This window comes from Typha angustifolia, chromosome 5 (genome assembly GCF_048772165.1).
Source record: "Typha angustifolia cultivar Huaian chromosome 5, ASM4877216v1, whole genome shotgun sequence".
In the NCBI taxonomy this organism is placed as follows: Eukaryota; Viridiplantae; Streptophyta; class Magnoliopsida; order Poales; family Typhaceae; genus Typha; species Typha angustifolia.
The window spans coordinates 7,224,270-7,246,221 of NC_133243.1; the positions used below are offsets into that span (position 1 = coordinate 7,224,270).

A 21,952-nucleotide genomic window follows, 5' to 3' on the forward strand; every position below is an offset into this window, starting at 1 on the left:
TTTTTCCTCCGCATGATCACAGAATTATGAATACATATAATCGGGTCCATCGGATTAAATGAATCAATACGTTAGCTCTTATGGAATCTCACTCCATCGTTATCTCCCTTTCCTTACTTCCTCTACAAGAGTCAAACCTTTCACCCCACTATCACTCTCCTTCCACCTTCCACAGGACTTGAATTTAATATATGTTGAATTATTCTAATCGATTTAGGCACGCCGTTGAATACAGACTAGCACATCAAATATGTCTAAAAGAGAATATAAATGTACTGCATACTTAGAACAAACAAGATGAAATGTGCACAATTGATGGGTTAAATTATTTTGCTAGTTTGGATATTATAAATATTTGTCATCATATGTTTGCTAATCAATATGAACAAATTGATACGTTAGTGTATATCTAGCGATGCATTAGGACCGTCCTATACAAGGTTGGCCAATATCGAAACTCCACGACCCCTTTACATGATCCGAACGGGTTTAGACAAAGTCTGTCCCAGAATGGGCCAGGCCTGGCCTGATATCGGCCCAAATATGTGACAGGAGCCGGCCCGATCTAGTAAAACCCAAAACGCAACCCTAAAGAGAAAAGGCTAAAACCGCCACAAAACCTCTAACGCCGTTGTCTCCTCCCTCCACCACGGTACCCTTCGACCGACCCATTCCCTCTCGAGACGGAAGCCGGCATGGGCGGCGGGCAAAAGCGCGGCCGCACCCAGCGGAGGCACTTCAAGCAGAGCCGCGAGAACGTTTGGAAGAACGGCCCGAAGAAGACTCGACCCGACGAACCTAACCCTAATGCCAACCCTCCCTGGCAGCCATTTGCTACTAAGAACGATGGATTCGACGAGTACTATAAGGTAAAGCATCCAGTTCTCGGTTCTTAGGGCTTGCCTTGTTGATGTGAAGAGTATTGTTAGTAATCCTCTGCATGTGGATAAACTTGTCGTAAAGACATTTTAGATGAAGATGCTTTTTTTCTCCATTTGTATTGTAATCGGTCGAATTCTGTGCTTAATGCGATCCAGGATCATATCTTATCGATATACTACGTTGACATGAAATAGCATCTTAGCAAATTTTCGAGATCAAGGTCTGTTTTACATTAATAGGTATCTATTTAAGGAGTTAGAATTGGAGGAATTCCATACCTTTGATTTGTTCACGTGCCGTGCAGGGATTGTTGTCCTTTCGATAGTCCGCCTTAGCGTCTTTCGTTATTGATTGGAAATAATATATGGCAGTCTTATTATCGACTTATGTCTTTTAAGAGAACCACTAACGTGGGTCTTATTAGCAATAAGTTTTTCTTTTAATTGAAAGTTGTGTTGGTGCATGACTTACGAAGCATGTGGCAAGGAGCTCATCTTATTCTTTTTTCTTTTCTGGGGCTTGAGTTTTGATGATTCTGGTACTAGATATCGAATAATTATTTGCATTGATAAGCTAATTTTCATTACCTGTCTTATAATAATGACTAATAATATGACATATTGGTTCTGAAAAAAATTCTCTTAATGTGTAATAGGAGCAAGCAGTTGTTCCTGAAGATGAGTGGGATACATTTATTGCTTTTCTTCGAAAGCCATTGCCAGCAGCATTTAGAATTAATTCAAGGTAAATTTCTTTCCATTGTGATCATAAACAAAGTTACCTTTTAGTCTGGTAGTCAATTATTGCAAAATCAGCACCATTTTTAGGTTTAGCATAATATTTACTATTTTATCATGTTTGGAATATATTTCAGATATTCCATTTCTTTGTTTATGCATTAATTGTCAAAGTACAGTGGCTGGGAGAAGAATTGTTAGTAATGGAAACTTCAATGTAATGTCAAATGGTGATGAATGTTCTATCAATTTGTTTTCCTTTCAAGGTTTATGAGGTGTAGCTTATCTGTTCTATTGCATGAGCGAAACGTCTTTTTTTAGAATATGGACACCACATTGTTTTTACAGAATCCAGATACTCATTTAGAACCTCGAAGTTATAACGCTTTCTTAGTTTCATTTTCTTCATATTTGGCTCTGCCATCATAAATTATGCTCATCCATTACTTTTACAGTGGGCAATTCTTTGAGGACATCCGATCACAGATGGAAAATGACTTTATGAAATCCCTTGGTGCCGAGGTTCCATGCAATCCATTTATTTGTATTACTAAATAATTTTCTGGACTCTTTAAGTTAAAAAGTTATAACACTTGGGTTATTCTAAATTAAACTTTGAGTTATTTGAATGTTGACAGGTCAATGATGAATATGAAGTGGAAGCCATCAGACCTTTGCCTTGGTATCCAGGGAACCTTGCATGGCATTTGAATTTTTCTCGCATGCAACTTAGGAAAAACCAGGCACTTGAGAGGTATTGCCCCGCACACTTGTCATGTCTAAGCTTGTTGCGGAATATGTTAATCCAGACATCCTTTTATGAATGCAAAACATGATCTCGCAATTTGACATATGATAAGATGAAGTAGTTCATGCAAGATGTTTGCTGAATGGGAAATACCTCATTACTTCTAAATTTTTTATGCTTTTTTATGAACTGTATTGATCCACATTAACCCTAAAAGTGTTATTATTAGCACAGGTTATCTTATACTCTATTTTTTCCACGGAAATTTATAACTAGCAACTTGCTTAAATTGACTATTGGATTTCTCTTGTTGGATCATGCCCTTCATTTGTCATTTCCAGGTTCCATGAGTTCTTAAAGCTAGAGAATGAGATTGGCAACATAACAAGACAAGAGGCAGTTAGCATGGTGGGCGTCCTTTGTAATGCATTTGACTATTACATGATTCTCCATAGCAGCTGTTTACTGTAATGTGTGCTACAAGCCTACAACAACAACGGTGCCCTTGATCCTATCTATTTGGCTTTTGGCTCCACATGGACCTTTTCCTAAATTTAGTTCTATCTTTGGCAAGGTCCTTCTGTAGATCTAAATGTGATTTGTCTTGCCTCCCTCCGTTCACCTTGTTTCTATCCAGTTGCTATGTGGTATTAGTCAAGCATATACATACCATCTGAAACTCTTAGCAGCTATTGTACATATTATCTTCATAGTAGGATACCCTCATTTACCCCAATACCCTTATCCTTATTCTATATTTGAATGTTATTCTGCAGAGGTATAATAATGTTTGAATTATTGCTGTAGGTGCCTCCGTTGTTCCTGGATGTACTACCAGATCACCACATTCTTGATAGTATGTTTTGTTTATCTTCCAACCTATTCATTGCTTATTTGCTTTGTTTTTGCCATTGTGATTTGTGAAATTTCTTCACTTACCACAAAATCCATCTTTGATGCATTCTGATTAACAACTTTCCAGTGTTACAGTAGGTATAAGATATAATACTACTGTACACCTGCATAAAAAGTCATATCATGCTGTAAATTATAAAGATTCCTAAATACACCCAGCTTGGGGGTGTGCTGGTTCCGTCAGCATGTCAGTACGATATTAAGCTCACACGCAATTACCTGATAAGGCCTGGTGCACCTCCTGTAACACCATGCTGTGCCACCATGCCGTGCCACCGCAAGGCATGAAATTTTGTGCTGTTCTGGTACCCAAGATCATGGTTTATTTTGTACATGGCAAAATGTTCCTTGTCACATTTCAAGTCTGCTTCTCATCAAGTTTTTTCATGTGTTCAGTGTGTGCAGCCCCAGGATCTAAAACTTTCCAGTTGCTTGAAATAATTCACCAATCAATAAAACCTGGATTACTTCCCAACGGGCTGGTATGTTCTTAAATCTCTTAGTCTCCCTTTATCAGATGCTGTGATAAAATAAAGTCTAATATACCCTATATTTGTGGGGAATCTTTTTATGGCTTTTGTAATTCAGGTAATAGCTAACGATGTTGATGTTCAAAGATGTAATCTTCTCATCCATCAGACAAAGAGGATGTGCACTGCTAACTTGATTGTAACAAATCATGAGGCTCAACACTTCCCTAGTTGTTCTTTGGCAAAGGGTCAGGTGGAGATTTCTAAGGGACAAGAGACAGTCGAGAAAAAAAATTTTCAGTTCGACCGTGTTTTATGTGATGTTCCTTGTAGTGGTGATGGTACCCTACGCAAGGCTCCTGATATATGGAGAAAGTGGTACTGCACCACATAAGTGATCTTCATTTGCATTACTCTTCTCATTTTTCCCTTTAATTATCTTTTGAGAGACATGAAACATGTTCAGGAATGCAGGGATGGGAAATGGGATTCATCGTCTACAGGTGGAGATTGCTATGCGTGGTAAATATTTATAACCATGCCTAGGAGCAATTTTAAAGTTAATCAAGTAGCATTAATTTTGTGCCTTTACCTTTTTTTTTGGTTTCATGATTCTACTTCTTTTAAGTTTAACTTCCAGTGTTATTTTCTACTTGTTATGTGTAACAGTGTAACCCTCTCTATATACTCTTAGAGCACTTCCCCATAGCACTTGGTGGGATATACCTGAAGTGTAATTTATAAGACCTTTTTTTTAAAAAAAATTTTTTTGCTCCTTTTTCTGTAAATATTGATCAGAATTTGAACGGGCTGAGAGCCTTTTGACTCTAAGCTAGACTATATGAATTCACCATTAGATATTCATGTGCATCCTCTACTTTTGCTACTGACTTCCCGGTAGAAGCATGATGAAGCAAATTAGAGGTTGGCTACGAAATATGAAAACAACTTTGGCATATACATTATTTCGGAGCACATAAGTCATGTTTCGTAGTAATTGTCCCCTTGGTCTGACACTACTTGATAGTTAATTCTGCATATGCTTCTATATTTAGGTAACCGTACCCATCTTCATATGCTCTCTCTTTATTTGCTACTTTTACTTGTTCCTTTTTCATGTAAGGGAATCACATAAGGAATTTAAACTCATAAGGAAGACCTTTGATATTGAATTATTTACTACTAGGATATGCTTTTCGAAAGAAGACATCTGTACTTTTTATGCTCATTCACTATTGTTATTATCATGCAGGTATAGCTTCGCTTAAAGTGGGTGGAAGGATGGTTTATTCTACTTGCTCAATGAATCCAGTTGAAAATGAGGCTGTTGTAGCTGAGGTATTTACCTTTATTTCTAACATGTCTTATTAGCTTGCTGGATATCTGATATTTCTTTTTATATTGAGATCACAGATTTTTTTATAGTGTATTGATATGTAGCATTCTATTTATGCCTGAAGAACTAATACTTAATAATTGTACTTGAAGGGTTGAAGCACTTGAAAATTGGAACTTACAGCTATAACTGAAGAGAGATGCAGTGACGAATTTCATATAACTTGATAATAGTACCATTATAAGGTTTTTTGTGCTTGATGAATTGGACATTGATATCCATTAGCCTATCATTTCCTTTCCTGGTTATTTGCTAGAACACAGTGGATCAATCACTTGTGAACTAGACTTACGGAATTCCAATAAGGATGTCCAATGCATAATTGTCCTGCCTATGTGGGGTTCTGCAGAGATTTTTATCTTCATTTTCGAAGAGATTGTTTCCAAACCCCTGGGAATCTAGCAAGTAGATTAAATTTGAAATACTTCTAGGAGAAACTAATTTCATAGATATACCCTGAGGCCTTCCCTTGTGTGCACCATTCATGGCCATTTAGATTGGTTTGGAAGTTCTATAACTAACCTTTTACCAAACATGGAAATCTTATCTCTCTAGAATGTATTAATATTGTAGAAAAATGCTGCAAACGTTGGAATTTCTGTCAATTTATAAATGTAAATGTTTCTATTTTACATGTTAATTAATTTTCCACTACTGATGTTCTTTAGTCAATCTGCTCAGTTTAGTGGCTCCTTTTAGTTGTCTACATTTAATTTGTTGCAATATTGTGCTTCTCTGTCACATCCACATTATGTAGTTCTGTAAAAGCAAATTTTTCTTTTTCACTCCCTTGTATATTACCCATGTATTTTGTTCCTTCTAGGTGCTTCGAAGAAGCAGGGGTTCTGTTGAACTTCTTGATGTTTCCAGTGAGCTACCTGAGTTGGTCCGTCGTCCTGGTCTCATGACATGGAAGGTCATTGAACATGCATTTGCTAGTTCATAATTTCTCTTTCGTTTGTTTTTTCATTTAGCTAGTTGCTGTTCTATATTATGGAATTTTGGTCTGTCATTTAAATAAGAACTATGATAGAATGATTTCCGTCAGATGAAGGCTAATTTATTAATCTCATTGATTGATGTCAATAATAAAAAAAAGCTATTGGTAATTGGTTATATAAGTAAGGCTGTCATGGGGATGCACAACATGATATTGATTTAGTTCTTGAGCTTCTAATTTTTAGAATAAAACTTGCTAAAAATTCCATACTGAGAGTCAGAATATGATCAACTGTGACTTAGACATTTGTTAGGTTGATAAAAACTTTAGTGGCTTTTCACATAATTTACGCTTATTCAATTTGACTGGTGTCTAGTTACTCGGTGATGCAGTAGATGGGGCCAATTTAAAGAACAACAACATGATATGCAAAATCATAGAATATTGATGCTTTTACAAAGGATGCTGATCTATGAAGTATGAATACGAATATTGGATACGTCTACGATATGGTTATGCTGGTATGGCAAATCTTGAATAATAAGGACACGATATGATTAGGAGACGTAACTCATATATGTATATATTTTTGTTCTACACATATATATCAGTGAACTTGTATACTTGCATTTTCGTAATTGAGGGATTACATATTATTGTAGAGTATGATTGTTTATTTAAGAAGACCTCTAATTTATCCATAAAAAAGTACCATTGATAACAAATGTTCCGTATGTTATATAGTACATTACGAACTACACTGTAAGATAAACAAATGAATTCAATCTATTAGATAAGCAGAAATTGGTTAGTGCAACATGATTTCCTAATATAGATCCAAACATCTAAGAAGTACCTGAGAAATAGGTAATAATCTTTTTCAATTTGGCTCTTATTGATAGAATTCTCTAAAGCATCTAAGAAGTACCTGAGAACTATTCACAATGTTAATTTTGTTTTTAAAAGATCAGATACTTTAAGGAAGTATTCAATATGTTCGGAAGTATCCGAAGAGTATCCTACCTGATACAAATACAACGAGTGTATGAAAGTTATTGTGCTTCCTAGGTGCTAATTTAGCATATTTATGCTGATGCTTCAGTCGATCATGATTGTTGTTTTGGTCCTCATCCAACCTTTTAATCCAAAACCCCATTAGAATACTAGTAAATTTGCACGTGCAGATTTATTGGGGATATCCCAATACTGTTCATTGATTCTTGTCATTATTTGTTTGTTGCATCTAGATTTTAGTTTCAAAACTGAAAATATCCTCACTGCATTTCAGGTACGAGATAGAGGACTTTGGATTGCCTCCTACAATGATGTCCCTCTCTATAGGAGGAATGCAATTTTGCCGAGTATGTTTCCATCTGGTGAAAGCTGCAACGTTAATCATACAGTGCTAGAGGATGTAGAGATACTTGACAATACCATAGGCAAAGAAGTGATAAACAAGTTAATTGAAGATCAGGAACATCCAGGAATAGAATGTGAAAGTAACTGTAGTAATCCCAAAGAAAACACCACTTTTGCTGAGAATGTTGAAGAAAGTAAATTGGGGGAAATTCCGTGCAAAAGTGTTTCTCATGAGGAGTTGGATGCTGCCTCCAGCAAAGCAGAATTTTCAAGTTTTCCGCTTCAGCGTTGCATGAGAATCCTTCCTCATGATCAAAACAGTGGAGCATTTTTCATTGCTGTTCTTCAAAAGGTTTCCCCCGTGCATGGTAATTCAGGATCAAGTGCCTTTTTTTTCCCTTCTGTTTGTCTTAGAAGTTATGTCAAGGATAATTTTCACTTTGTTAAATGATTGCTTTACAAGTATCTTATAGAACTATATAAATATTTTTTTTGCAGCTTCTCTAGAGAATCACATGAGCAAATCAACTAATATTAGGCATAAACACTGTGAAAACATGAGTGTGGACCTGAAGGATGAAATCCAGCCAGAGATCTTGCCATCAGAAGATGCCTTAGATAATTGTCAAATCTCTGCTGAGGCAGATGCTGATTTAGACTTATCAGATAAGAAAATGGAAACAAATTTAAGTTCTGATGACATGTGTGCCAAAGATAAGACATCAATGGAAGGAGAAAAATATGATAATGGAGAGAGTGGCCATGTGGAAACAAAAGATATAAAGAGGATGGAAAGCAAGTGGAGAGGGGTTGATCCTGTTGTATTTTTCACGGACGAAATGACTATTAACAGTATAATATCTTTCTACGGAATCAGTGGATCGTTTCCACTTAGCGGTCATCTTGTCACTCGTAATCATGATGCTAACCATGTCAAGAGAATCTACTATGTGTCGAAGTCAGTAAATGATCTTCTCCAATTAAATTTCCAAGTAGGACAGCGGCTTAAGATAACTTCCCTTGGTCTGAAAATATTCGTAAGTGTTCTCTTTTTTTCATGTATCACAGTTTTAGTGCTTCTAAAGGTGCATATCATAAGTTTTCTGTAGATAAAATTCTGAAACCAGTTTAGCTATTCTTTTTGGTAAAATTGAGATACCATTTATGATTTTAAAAGCCTTATTGAGCTTACAATGTAGAATTTAGTATTCATTTCCGGATGATAATTGACTTCTGCTCTCCTGCGGACATGCCTAGTCAAGAAGTTTTGCATTAGATAGTATCATCCTGTCCTTTATCTGGATTGTATTCTGCTCACTAAATGTTGTCTATTAAAAAAGTAACTGGATATCTGTTTTTGTTCTTTCACTACAACATACATGCTTGTGAGTTTATTTGATTAACTTAAGTGTGCATTTATCTGTTTAGATTATTTTTTTTATTGTATTTATTGATTGAGATTGTATATTGCAAATCTGAACTTGTGTTGAAGTCCGAAAATATGGTTGGACTTTTTTTAAGGCTGGATTATGGAGTGATAGTGCTTTTGCGCCTTCTGCTAGATTCCCAGATTTTAGTCGATATTGAACAAAATATTACCCTAAAATTATAAAAAGAAAAGAAAAGGTAGTTTGAGTTAGATGGCCCAAGTGAGTTTTTGGTTTATGTAAGTGCTTAACTATTGAGTGGATGTTTGTTCCCTTATATTTAAAGTGAAGTCTATAAGAGACTTCAGTTTTTGATTTATGTAGATGTTTAACTATTGAGTGGATGTCTGTTCCCTTATATTCAAACTGAAGTCTATAAGAGAAGCTCCTTTACTTGCCATTCTTTATGGGCATAACTGGAGGGGAGAAGTTCAAACAAAGATGTTCAAACTCTAAAAGGAAACCTTATATAAACCTTGGTTGTCAGCAATAATGAAAATCTATTATTTCTTGATTGTATGCTCCTTTGAGGTCTTTTAGTTTCTTGATGCAGCCAACTCTTATTCATTTTATATATAGTTAACAATTAACAAGCTCAATATAAACTTGATTACTATTTTGATGTCGAGAGTTGAACTTTCTAAATTTAAATTGTCTGAATTGATCATGTTTTTCCTCTTTTTCTTTGACTCTCCAGGAGAGACAATCATCCAAGGATGGCTCACCATGTTCATTTCGGTTATCATCAGAAGGATTACCATTGCTTCTTCCATACATTAGCAAACAGAATTTATGTGCATCTTTAGTGGACTTTAAACACCTTCTACAGTACAGGGTTGTGAAATTTGCAGATTTTGTTGATGCAAAACTCGGTGAAGAGGCGTCAAACTTGATGCCTGGTTGCTGTGTAGTAATGCTACGTGAAGGTGACACTTCTGTGTTTACCCTGACATTTTATTGTATTTGGGCTATCTTTATTTGTTCCACCTAATCTAGGTTTATGCTGTTGCAGGAAATCATAATGCTGATACCATTGTGGTGGATACTTCCACCATCGCCATTATCTGCTGGAAAGGCAAGACCAATCTGAGCATCATGGTTTCCCAGTTAGATGGGAGGGAACTGCTAGACAGACTTGCAGTTCGCTTTGGGACTGGAGGCACCTCATCCAACGACGTCGACAATTGCAATCTAGAGATGACACTAAATGCCCCAGAGGATGTTGAATCCACTGAGGGCATTGAGACAACTGATCAGGAAATTGTGCCTTAGATTGAAAAGTATGGTTGAAAATTTTGAGGCCACTCTACAGTTGCTGACTTGAAGTTTTGGAAGCGGCCAATGTGATTAACAATCACTTGTAAGCTGTCATTGAGAACTCCAATTGATTTGACCATGTCTGCCCCCAGACCCACCACATTGCGGTCATTGCAATTGGCATGGATTAAGGTTGTTGTAACAGGACTATCTAGCAGCAAAAGTTTCAACATAGATCAATAGCAACAGAAGTTCCACCGAATGCTGAATGGATTAGCCATCATCAAAATTCTCTTCTCTTTCTCCGGGTGGATGCACTTTCTGGGATGTTAGTCAGATCTTGCATGATGTAACCTATTAGTGCTCAGTTGAATTTAGTTATCATTTGAAAACGGTTCTGCTCTATTTATTGGAATAAAAAAACTGCACTTCGTTTGCAAAGAACATTTTCATAATATGTATTTGTTTATAACTATACACATAAAGGATGAGAATAAAGCATTTGGATGGATTAATTGAAGAAATATAGATTGCAAAGCCAAATATAAAGATATTGTAGGTTTTTCTATAGCGTAGATATCAGATATAGCAATGGTTACACTCAGTTCGTATTTCGAACTAAAGCACGAACCCGGAACTCGTTTAGCCGGACCAGAAGTCCGCATTGCACCGAGCCGCACATGGAGTCCGTGAATATTAAAGGTAGGGGAGTCGATGCGTAAATTACAAGCTTCAGTGCTCCACCGGATGAGAGTGACAGTGAGAGCGATGGAGGAAGAGGAGCACGAGGTGTACGGCCAAGAGATACCCGACGAGGGAGATATGGAGGGCGACGTCGACATGGCCCGGGCCGACGAAGACGCCGTCAAGGTCTCGTTCCCCCTCCTCCTTTCGTCCCCTCTTCTCCTTATCTAACCCTAGTGCTAATGGCAGTTTCAGGAGCTCGACGAGATGAAGAAGCGGCTGAAGGAGATGGAGGAGGAGGCCGCCGCCCTCCGCGAGATGCAGGCCAAGGTCGAGAAGGATATGGGAGCCGTACAAGGTTTCGTGCCGCTCATCAAAAGAGCCGATTATATAATGGTTTTAGGAAATAGCATCTCCTTTTCCTGCCATTAATTTTTTTTTTATGACTATTACGATTTAACAAGTTGTGTGCGGTAAAATATCGTTTGTCTCTCTTTCTTTATTGCACATTTGAATATTCATATGACCTGCATGCATAATCGTGTTGAATATATTTTTAATTGACTCACTATGCTTTCATGAACTCAGAACAATTTCTGTTGTACTGAAACCTCGAAATGTGAATAGTATTATCCGATCTTGTATTTCATGAGAAGGCCTTCTTCATAGTTTTCTTTTTTGGGTTTTCTAATGTGTGTTAATAAAATGACATAAAAACATGTATGTTGTACTATCTAGATCCTGCTGCTGCTGCTAGTCAAGCATCTAAGGAGGAGGTGGATTCTCGGTCAGTATTTGTTGGAAATGTGAGTTTTCTTGATCATTTTTATTGCATGTTAAATATTGTGGCTACATCTTGTAGCTTTTAATTTGGTTGGTCATTAACTCCTAGTTTGTAACTTAGTATATATTTGATATTAGAGGCTTACACTTATACACACATGCTATGCAGCATATTCATCACACATGTACTAGAGGCGTCATTTTACTATTGCAGGGAAGGAGCTATTAGCATGGATGTTGTCTTTAAAATCTTTTCTGTCCAAAGATTTACTCATTTATCTCTGCCTTCCTTATCTTCTGAAGTTATTTTTCCTTTTGACTGTATTCTAATGATGAACGCAGGGTCAATTTTCATTCATCAAGCTTTTGAAATTCAATAATTCGGTGGGGATAAGAAAGAAAGACACCAAAAGGAAATGGAAAAAAGAAGTTATGATACATTAGAAACAACAAAAATTGAAAAATTAACATGAAGGATCAAAAGGCTAGGAAAAAAAAAAGGTTTAAGAATTACTTGGTTGCAAGAAGAAAAGAAAAAGGAAAAGAAACGCAAAAATAAAAAAAGAGGAATTGTGTAACCAAGGATAAAATTGTTCCTGTTCCTAGGAGATTAAGAAGGGAAAAGTGGGTGAAGGTCTGATGGAAGGAAGGCCAAATGTTGGTAACTGGAGTAGCTCTTGAAACTCAGGTCTGGAAGGACTTTGGACTGACATGCATCAGCCCCCAAAAGTTTATAAATCTTGTCAACATGAGCACTATTGGCACCACACATAGGTATGACATATAAGTGCAGCCTTATACAGTGAAACCTTACTAGGCTGGGTGTAATTCTAGAGTATAATTATTATTTTCAGGTTACAATGTGAGCTTGGATCTATCTTCCCTGTTACTTTAGTAGCTTTTCATGTGTTGCTCTTTCTTCCATCATTTTCTATATTTAGTAGCCCTCTCAAACATGCTCCATTTGAGGTACTGATTTGCTACAATTTTGTTGGTTGTCTGATATTCTTCTGGTATTCCATTTGTAACCTATATTTGTCTGTTGCTCTTTTCATTTTTTACCTTCTTGGTTGCTGCATAATAGACACTGGTGCTTAACTAAATGTCATTTGTCATGCCAATGATTAAAAATTAAGCTGTGTTTATCTTTCTTAGCTGTGGTTTTTTTTTTCCTCGGGAAACATGATGGGACCTATTCTGGTGATTCTGTATTGGACAAGAACTATGTTAAACTACAAGGAAGATGATGATGTCAATATGAAACAGGTATCTTAGCTTTGAGCTAAGATCATAGCATATAGCCATCTTAGCTACACTCTTGTAGATTATGCATAGAGGTTCATACACAATCTTTAAGCAACTTACTGGATATCAGGCATTATTTTTTGAATAGTGAAATCAATGTGGAAGAATGTTTTTACCTCAGATTTTTTGTACTGTCTGCGTGCAGACTAAGTAGCTTTCTTAAATCTTGTAAGTTCTATCCAGTAACATTACTTCCCGCCATTTATGACTTCTCTCAAATACCACAACTCTGTTATCTCATGATGAACGTGTGCTACAGGTTGATTATGCATGCACCCCTGAAGAAGTGCAGCAGCATTTTCAATCTTGTGGAACTGTGAACAGAGTGACAATCCTGACCGACAAGTTTGGCCAGCCAAAAGGTTTTGCTTATGTGGAATTTTTGGAGGTCGAGGGTGTTCAGGAGGCTATTCTCTTGAATGAATCTGAGTTACATGGTCGTCAGCTAAAAGTGTGTTACTCTATGGAGCTTCTCATTTGTTCTATTTGAGAAAAATCTTACCTGCAGTTCTCATCTCACTTTCCCCTCTATTTGAGATTGGTTCGACAGGTAGCAGCTAAAAGAACTAATGTTCCTGGCATGAAGCAGTATCGCCCTCGGCGCTTCAATCCCTACCTGGGCTATCGGTTCAGGAGGCCATACATGCCACCATATTTCTACTCTCCGTATGGTTATGGGTGAGTAAATCTTTTCCCTGGCTCATGAATTTCATCTATTTGTTTTGGCAGTTCTTGTTTACTTCTTTATCTTTTTCATATCATGATGAACTTTTGCCTCCTTTTGCAGGAAAGTTCCCAGATTCCGTAGGCCAATGCGATATAGACCATATTTTTGATGATGGTCTGTGGTTTGATGAACGTTCTGCTAGTCTAGCGTTGGAGTTATCCAGGAGAATCGTTTTTTTATTTTCTAGTTGTACTAGTTCACTTGGAACTGCTGTTACTGTACTTCCAAAATCATGCTAACTGATTCGTAAACTTTCTGGAATTTGTTTCGTCATTATGGATCAGCAACATGAAAATTTAGCATATAATATCTTAGGGAGAGATATAGCATACAGAGAGACATCAAAATCATCCTGCTTTCACTATATGTATTGATCAAGAAGCCGTTGCACAGCTGATAATGGCATCTTTCCGTTGTTTGGAAGGCCGTGCAGGGTTGTATCTTCTCTTTTCAACTATTTTTTCTCTTTTGCACTTTTTATCACCTTCTATACAAATCTGTGCCTTTCGAGAACTAAGTTTAGTTAGATGCCATCGGCAGTTCTTATGAATATTTGGTCCTTCTGTTAGCAGTTCTTTTGATAAATAGTGTGATGCGAATGTTACTCCTGAATGGGGAGGGAGCTCCTTTGATGTCTGAAGCTGTCAAACTGTTCATTCTTATCTGGAAAAGCCAGAAACAGGTCAAAACAACGTCTTACAGAAGCATACAGGCATCCTCTGAGATGTTTGTCAGAATGGCCTCAGGTCTCACCTCTACCAACCCTTTGCCGACTGGTCTAGAGTAGCCGGACCAGAGTGCTACCGTGCATCGCCCAGTCCTTATTATCCACGATTGCAGAGGGATCCTCTCGTCCAACACCAACTTCAAAATCTCTTACACAAGCAGGATTAACAATGTGGCTGCGCACAATCTTGCTTCCCTAACCTATATGCCAATCGCTCTTGACTGGATCCTCGGGATCTTTGATGTGTTCCCAAGCTTCTAAGATCAGTCTACAGAAAAAGGCAATAAAAAGGCAACTCGGGCTAATCGGTTACGAGCATCGTAAGTTTGAACTGCGTGACGCAATGATCCAATCCAATTACCGGATAGGTTGACACAGAAGTTTGTGTTTGTATTTACCTAAAAAGGGAACAGATTTGACTCGTATAATGTACGTAATTTTTGTGCTATAGCTACTACATAGAATTTCTTAGTCAAAATATAGCATGTCGAGGAAAAACTATAGCGACTTATCTGGAGATTTAGAGAATAAACGTAAACGATCAAGGTTAGTCGACCTGGAGACGAAGTCTCCTTGATTAAAAGGTGAGATCTCATCACCTGTTAACTTTAAAATAGAAGAAAAGGATCCATGCTACTAAACTTCTGTAAATGGTGGCACAACGCCAATTGCTTACACAACATTCTTAACAAATATAACGTCAAGAAGAAACCACAATACAATACCCCAAAATCTTATTATGTCAAAATATTTGAACCCTATACTAAGATCAAACTCAGTTCGTAATATGATCACATTCTTCATCAAAACGTGCTGGGTCTTTGAAATCTGACCCTGAAAAGGATCCTTATCTTCTTGCTGATGGCCGTCTCAGCCATCCCTGTCCAACATAAAAATATAGATCTGATATTATTAATAAACTATTTGCAATATTTCCTGCTTTCATATAGAAACTAAATATTATGAATATACTGTAGAACGGTGCAGTAAAAGAAATAAGACCAGTAAGCAAACTACTATAAAGAAGACAGATGGCATAGAAAACCATATAAATATAGCGGAAGTTGAAATAGTTACACAGAACATTATAACTTAATAAGTTCAAGAAATTGATAAATGTACTGAAACGAGCTCATGAATGTTGAGTATTAAAGACTAAAATATACAAACAACAACGACATATATTAGCTCAGCAACATGACAATGGAGGACGGAAAATGCTCATCTGCACAAATACTAACACAGAAGAAACATTGATTGCCAACTATAGAAGAGAAATCAGGTACCAGCATAACAACTGCATAATTAGTGTAAAAAGTTTAGTACAATGTACTGAAATAAAAGTATGTACTCGGAAAATAAAGATCAAGACATCGAACAACAATCAATCAGATAGTCTCAGCAAGAAAGGACAATAGGCCAGGGCCATTGGACACCATAGAGGGTCGAAGTAGATTGCAGAGACTAAGATATTATACTGAAGAGAGAACAACTAGCTGAGAGACAAAGTGGGTGCGCATGAATTAGGCTACTTAGATTAGATGGACTTAAATAAATCAGATCTAGCCATACCTTAGCTACAGTACAGATAAGTAATTGAGAAGTTAAACCATCCAATTGGTTTGATTGTACATGTGGGACAACAGAATGTTTTAAGCTTAGCAGAAGTTCTTTAAGAGATATAGCAACATATAGCTTCCCATATTTTTCACGTTCTTAATTTGTGTGCAATCTGATATATAAAATAGTTCCTAATACTAATTATTCTGTGAAATCCAATCTTATGCAGCAATTTTCACTTGGAATATATCTCTATCTACATCTATGTGCAACTGGCAATTAGTTCCAAATTAATTATATCGAAACAAGAAAAGCTATAATGAAGGCTGACCTGGTTGCAAATTATTATTACTTTGGACACAAGCCTTTTGTCATTAATCTGGTCAGTTAGTTTCCAAAAGACATTCTCTATCGTTCGAGTATCATTTGCAACTAAATTAAGTAAAATGGACTCCAGGGTAATAAATAAGTAGTCTGACCTCACTGAAATTTGAAGTTTGATACTACTTGATGAAACCTTAAAACTACATAACAACCAAAATTGAAAACCCAGAAGCCCAATTTGGACCAATACCAAAATTGGTACTTCAAACCCTGAGAGCATTTGACTACTAGTACTTGATACAAGAAAAGTAAAAAAACTAGCAGGCATTAGCTCACCCAAACATCAAAATGAACAATATAATGATTAGGATCAAGAATTCATAACAACTCCAATTAAGATGAGAGTAAGCTAAAAGCTAAAGGTTTCAATATTTTCTCCCACTTATCTATACATCAAAATTTGACAAAACAACTATAATATATAGAAACTTGTGGTCACAATAACTCCAAGACACATTTTTAGTTATGCTATTAGTATCTTGCAGCATGGTCAAAGAGCCAAATTATTGTTGTGACTTGTGACAAAATCATCTGCGAAGCGTACTAGAAACAATAAGGTTGATGGTTATTCAATTATCTATATTGCCAACAAAATGAACAAGTACATATATTACTTAGACAAAGAATGCATATCCACCTCTTATAAAAACAAATAACTGAATGTATAACATATGGTCAATCTATTTGTCATTTTAAATTGCATTACATAGGTAATTAGTGGGAGGCATTAATGGTCTGCTTCTCTTTTGGTGGCTTTTGGCATCCTTAGCTACAAATCTCTCTAGTTCCGACAAATAATTATTGATTTTCCAAAAGTACATTGACAGAGAATTTTTCGGGTCATGAATATTTAGCATACTATAATAATGATAAAGAGAAAGATAGCACAATGCCTACAAATATGATAAGGTAAAAATTGACTAAATGGTCAGCATAGCATATTATGATGACGATTAAGAGAAAGATAGCACAATGCTAATGAATATGATAAGGTAAAAAATGACTAAATGGTCAATATAGCATATTATGATAATGATAAAGAGAAAGATAGCACAATGCTTGTGAATATGATAAGGTAAAAGTTGACCAAATGGTCAATTAGCGCTTGAGCCTTGAGGTTAAGCAAATCCTAGCTTTGGCAGTAGAAAAAAGTTGTTACACCAATCAACTTTAGCACATTTAGCATGATAAATCTATTACATGAACATAGAACTTTGATTAGTTGAACACTTTCATTTCATGGATTTAAGTATAAACCAACAGTCAGAGAATTCTTCAAACAGAAAAGCAAAACGAGAGACTGGCATCAGCCTTAAATGGATAGGACTGGAAGCCTCTTGACCTTTTATGCTATTACTTTGAATAACCCTTCACTTTCCCTAGACATGGAGGAAACCAAGGATATAGAGTAAGTCCATACTTCATCCAGTATTTGGATCCCATTTCTATAAACACAAGTTGGATAAATTGGTTACTTGTACTTGGATTATTTTCAACATATAAGCGAACATACTTTTGCGTTCCCAAAACCTAATTTCCTAGGTAGGTCAATGGGAAGGGCAACAGCTCAAGGACAAACTAACATATGTTAAATGCCATTAAAGATAACCAAACTACATGCATACAAATGATAATATAAGAAGCTAATATATCTGAAAGGAAAATAAACTTTTTATTAAATAGAGGATTTTAATTAGGTCACATGATATATGACATGAATCAAGAAAAATCTTCAGTAAAGTTGTGAATCTTAAAACACCAGTAGCTCAAAGAGGAAAGGCACTATATTGCAACAACAATAGTAGAGCAATTAGTAGCTCTGTCCACATATTCAGCCTTTTCCAGGAATGCGCGACAATATTAAGCAATCATGACAAGAAGAAAATCTAATTCGAGAAGGCTTCATGAAATAATTGACAATTTTTATTTATTTACAACCAGGTGTCAATATCAGTCCAGATTATTGGCCTTTCTGGCATCAACCTGGTGAGGCTTCTAATAAAATTCCCTTCTTCCCACAGTTGTAAAGAAATTATCTATTATCCACTAAGAAATTCAGGTTTCTTGTTATGAGCTCAAATTCCATCTGGGGTTCAGCTCAAGACAGGTCTAATATAGCACACCGTTCATATGATAAATAAGAACCTTTGCTAGGCAAGTAAGTGCTCATTAGAGCAAATGCTGATGCTACAATACTTCAAAATGATTTCCAACCTTCTTGTACATTCCAAGCAAATGCAGAGCATCACCATTACTCCATCTTCATGAAAAAAAATTTCAACCAAGACAATTCTATTCTATAGTGTGAATATATCTCAGCAATTTCAAGACTTACCACTTGTAATAGAGATCACAATTGATGAATCATATCCTGGTCCCTAAATATCTAAATTATCCAAAATAAAAAGTATTAATCCTTTATTTCTTTAAGCACCTTCCTCTGAAACAGAAGAACAGGAAGACAGCAGATATCTGGAGTTTCTTCTTTTATCGGGGTAGTTACTAATAGGTTCTATAGGAACATGACAAACTTTTATGTATTCGAATGTGAATTATAGTGGATATGGGTCCTCAACACCCATCAATGCGAGGTGTTCTTCAGCTGATTGTTACTCTTGATGGTGAAGATGTTATTGACTATGAACCTATATTGGGCTATTTACACAGAGGAATGGGAAAAAAATACTGGAAAATGAATGATTATACAATATCTACCTTATGCCATACAGTGGGATAATTTAGCTACTATGTTCACAGAGACAATAACCGTAAATGCATTAGAACAATTGGAAAATGTTCAAGAGGGATATCGTGGAGACTGCAAATTTCGTATTTTGAGGAAGAGACCAGAGAAAGGGAGAAAAGAAAACAAGAAATAAGAAAAAAAAAGAGGAAACGAATGGATAGCAATATCAGAAACTTGGGATAGCATTATATTTGCTCAAACAATAAGATGTTTAATGTTAGTAACCCAATCTTTTCTTAGATAATTCTGGCAATTTATAGAGATGGTGTTGATTTGATTCTCTCTTCTTCTTTTTTTCTTGAACTTTTTTAGTCCGCACCTCAGAGAATTTTTGCCTGACAAATTTGCTTCCACAATCCTAATAAGATGATTTAAGTTAGAAATACTAAAACTATAAACAAGATTCTTTTTCCTCCTCAGATCAAATCTCAAAACCAGTAAGTACTTCTGAGACCAAATGATGGCTACTATACCATCACCTAGAAAATAATGCACCATAATACATCTAAAAAATCAAAGAACTCACATATTCCAATAAAAATAAAAAACTTTAAAGCAAAGAACAGGTATTCTACCATTTGATGAGCGATCCGAAGAGGAAATGCTGCATGATGGGCACCTTCTCGAGCAACTCGGCCTTGTACATCTTCAACAACCCACTATTCACCTTGCTCCACGTCGGCACCCCACTGATATCATCCAGCATAGGCGAATGCTCCGCAAACGCCCCCTTCTTCTCCTTTTTCACAAACACCACACAAGCAAGATACATGTATTCATTGGCAAAATTCTCCAAGATATCCGCGTTATGGATTGATTTGGGCTTCATATACTTATGATCGATCAGCTGTGCAGATCCAAATATGAACGGAAGGAAATGGTAATCATCGAGCCCCCAAACCCCATGCGAGCCCGCGGGTTCCAAGGAGTACGTACTCTGCAACCTGCGCATGAGATCGATGTATGTGGTGAAGACGCGGAGGACGAGGGCGGGGTAGTCGGCTTCTTGTATAAGGCCGAGGCGGGCGAGGCAGTAGAGGAAGGCAGCGAAGTTGGTCTCGTGGCCGGTGCCGTAGTCGATTCTTGCGGGGTTGCCAAAGGAGTCGAGGAGGTAGGGCACCAATTCGATGGCGGCGGGGTAGAATTCTTCGGGGAGGACGGGGAGGAGAACGGATTGTGCGTCGGAAACAAGCTTCTCGTGCCATGAGCGGAAGGCAGGGTTTCCGTATCGGGAAGCGTGGGGGAGAGGGGGGAAGGAGTCGATCCAAGAGGAGAGGGTAGAGAGGAGGGAGAGGAGGGAGGAGAGGGGTCGGGAGAGAGGGGAAGGGAGGGGATCGGATAGCTTACGGCATTTGACGGAGTGGGAGAGGGCGGCGACGAAGCCGAGGAAGTGGCGGCCAGAAGGGGACGAATTGAAGATGTGGATGTCTTCAACAGAGGAGATGTGTTTCGCAGGGTCTTGGAAGGAGAAAGGAGGGGAGGCGACGGGGACAGGGAGGGGTTGGGGGACCGGGGCGAGGACGATGGCGGCGGTGTTGATGGGGGCGTTAATGGCGGGGGCGCGGATCGGGCGGTAGGCAGGGGGAGGGGAGGAGGAAGACCAAGGGACGCCGGTTGGGACCGCAGGACGGTGACAGGTGGGGCCGCCGCATCTTTGGCAGGCGGCGGAAGAAGGAGGAGATGATATGGAGGAGGAGGTGGTGGTGGTGGTTGGATCGGGATCCGCCATATTAGTTACTTGTGCGAGGTGGAGGAAGAAGAAACGGGAGTGTGAATTGGCTAACTATGGACGGGCTCCCGTGATCAAGAGTGTTCGATGGGCGGCTTAGTAAACTTGTACTCGGCCCATTTGATTAGGTTGGGCCTACCTCAAGACTAGACGTCTTCAATACGTAAACTACTTGCGCCAGCCCAAAAGCTAGATCTAAAAATCCAAGGAGGAGCCGCCAAAAGAACAAGAAATTAGGATTAGATGCGGGCCCATCCGTGTTGGCCGGTTTGAGCCACTGTCTAATTGCATTCACTCAAATCCTCCTATGACCCATATTTATTTGTTTTCCTAGCACAATTAAGACATTCGAATGTATAAATAGATGTGTTGGTGCATATCTAACTATGTGCCAAGACTACCCGGAGGGGTTGTAATCGAGTTGAGCTAGAGTCTACTGAAAATTAATTTGGAGCCTGATTAAACTTGAATTGATTAGTTTTAATTCGAGCCTATTATAAAAAAGCAAATTCAAATCTATTACTAATCAAGTATGAATCTTGCGCTAACTAAATCTAGAATTTAGTCAAGCTTGAGTAGAGTGGGTGGTCCACACTTTATAAAATAAAATCAAAACTTTCTCAACACCTCCATCTGCCTATGGTCTGCCCTAGTTCTTCTAGGGTTTTGGCTGCATCTCTTTCTGTCGTTGGGGAGTTTTTCCTAGTCATTGTAGGCATTTTTCTTCCTACTCCTCTCCTAACCCGTTTAGTCTAAAGGAGGGGAGAGGGAGCGGATTTGTCCATGGGCTTGGCTAGAGTTGTGTCTCGTTAGAGTTTTGCCATGGGCTTGCCTGTGGTTTGGCTTTGGCCCTTGTTGGGGCCAATGATTATGCTGATTTGAAATTTGGGTTCGATTTCGTTTAGTTTTGAGAGGGTTGGGCTTGGCTCTATTTTGAAGGTCGTTGTGGTCAGCTTGAGTTTTCGTCTTTGCAAGGCTCGACTGAGGGGTTCTTTCTTTTTAACAGAGTTTGTTTTGTTAGATTAGTTGTTATTAGTAGTTTGTTGTTACTTATTTTTGTGTGTTGTATGTTATGGTTTCGCTTGTCTTGGTTGTTATTAGAGATTCGTTTACTTTATTTTTTTAAATAGGTTGTGATGTTCTATCTTTTTCTTCTATAATTGGGTATGAAGTTGT

At 37.6% G+C, this 21,952-nt stretch overlaps 3 protein-coding genes across 4 annotated transcripts; 2 read left to right on the forward strand and 1 right to left on the reverse strand.

Annotated features, from left to right (window-relative positions):
* Nucleotides 1-614: 614 nt before the first annotated feature.
* On the forward strand, nucleotides 615-10,575 carry LOC140760534 (uncharacterized). The gene is made up of 15 exons (XM_073097535.1): nucleotides 615-869; nucleotides 1,538-1,626; nucleotides 2,075-2,141; nucleotides 2,258-2,373; nucleotides 2,709-2,775; nucleotides 3,175-3,223; nucleotides 3,679-3,764; nucleotides 3,871-4,130; nucleotides 4,219-4,274; nucleotides 5,005-5,090; nucleotides 5,972-6,064; nucleotides 7,377-7,815; nucleotides 7,946-8,484; nucleotides 9,572-9,800; nucleotides 9,887-10,575. Exons 1-15 carry the CDS (start codon nucleotides 696-698, stop codon nucleotides 10,144-10,146), a joined length of 2,610 nt encoding a protein of 869 aa, XP_072953636.1. The 5' UTR covers nucleotides 615-695; the 3' UTR covers nucleotides 10,147-10,575.
* A 244-nt stretch (nucleotides 10,576-10,819) lies between these two features.
* On the forward strand, nucleotides 10,820-14,149 carry LOC140760656 (polyadenylate-binding protein 2-like). 2 transcript variants are annotated; one of them, XM_073097698.1, is made up of 6 exons: nucleotides 10,820-11,001; nucleotides 11,071-11,173; nucleotides 11,554-11,621; nucleotides 13,163-13,354; nucleotides 13,454-13,581; nucleotides 13,691-14,149. In XM_073097698.1, exons 1-6 carry the CDS (start codon nucleotides 10,846-10,848, stop codon nucleotides 13,737-13,739), a joined length of 696 nt encoding a protein of 231 aa, XP_072953799.1. In that variant the 5' UTR covers nucleotides 10,820-10,845; the 3' UTR covers nucleotides 13,740-14,149. The 2 variants fall into 2 exon arrangements, with proteins under 2 accessions (XP_072953799.1, XP_072953798.1); XM_073097697.1 differs by having other exon boundaries at nucleotides 10,836-11,001; nucleotides 11,065-11,173; nucleotides 13,691-14,145.
* A 755-nt stretch (nucleotides 14,150-14,904) lies between these two features.
* On the reverse strand, nucleotides 14,905-20,859 carry LOC140760088 (uncharacterized). Its single transcript, XM_073096894.1, has 2 exons — nucleotides 19,623-20,859; nucleotides 14,905-15,237 (listed from the first exon to the last, which is right to left on the reverse strand). Exons 1-2 carry the CDS (start codon nucleotides 20,774-20,776, stop codon nucleotides 15,228-15,230), a joined length of 1,164 nt encoding a protein of 387 aa, XP_072952995.1. The 5' UTR covers nucleotides 20,777-20,859; the 3' UTR covers nucleotides 14,905-15,227.
* Between the last annotated feature and the right edge of the window lie 1,093 nt (nucleotides 20,860-21,952).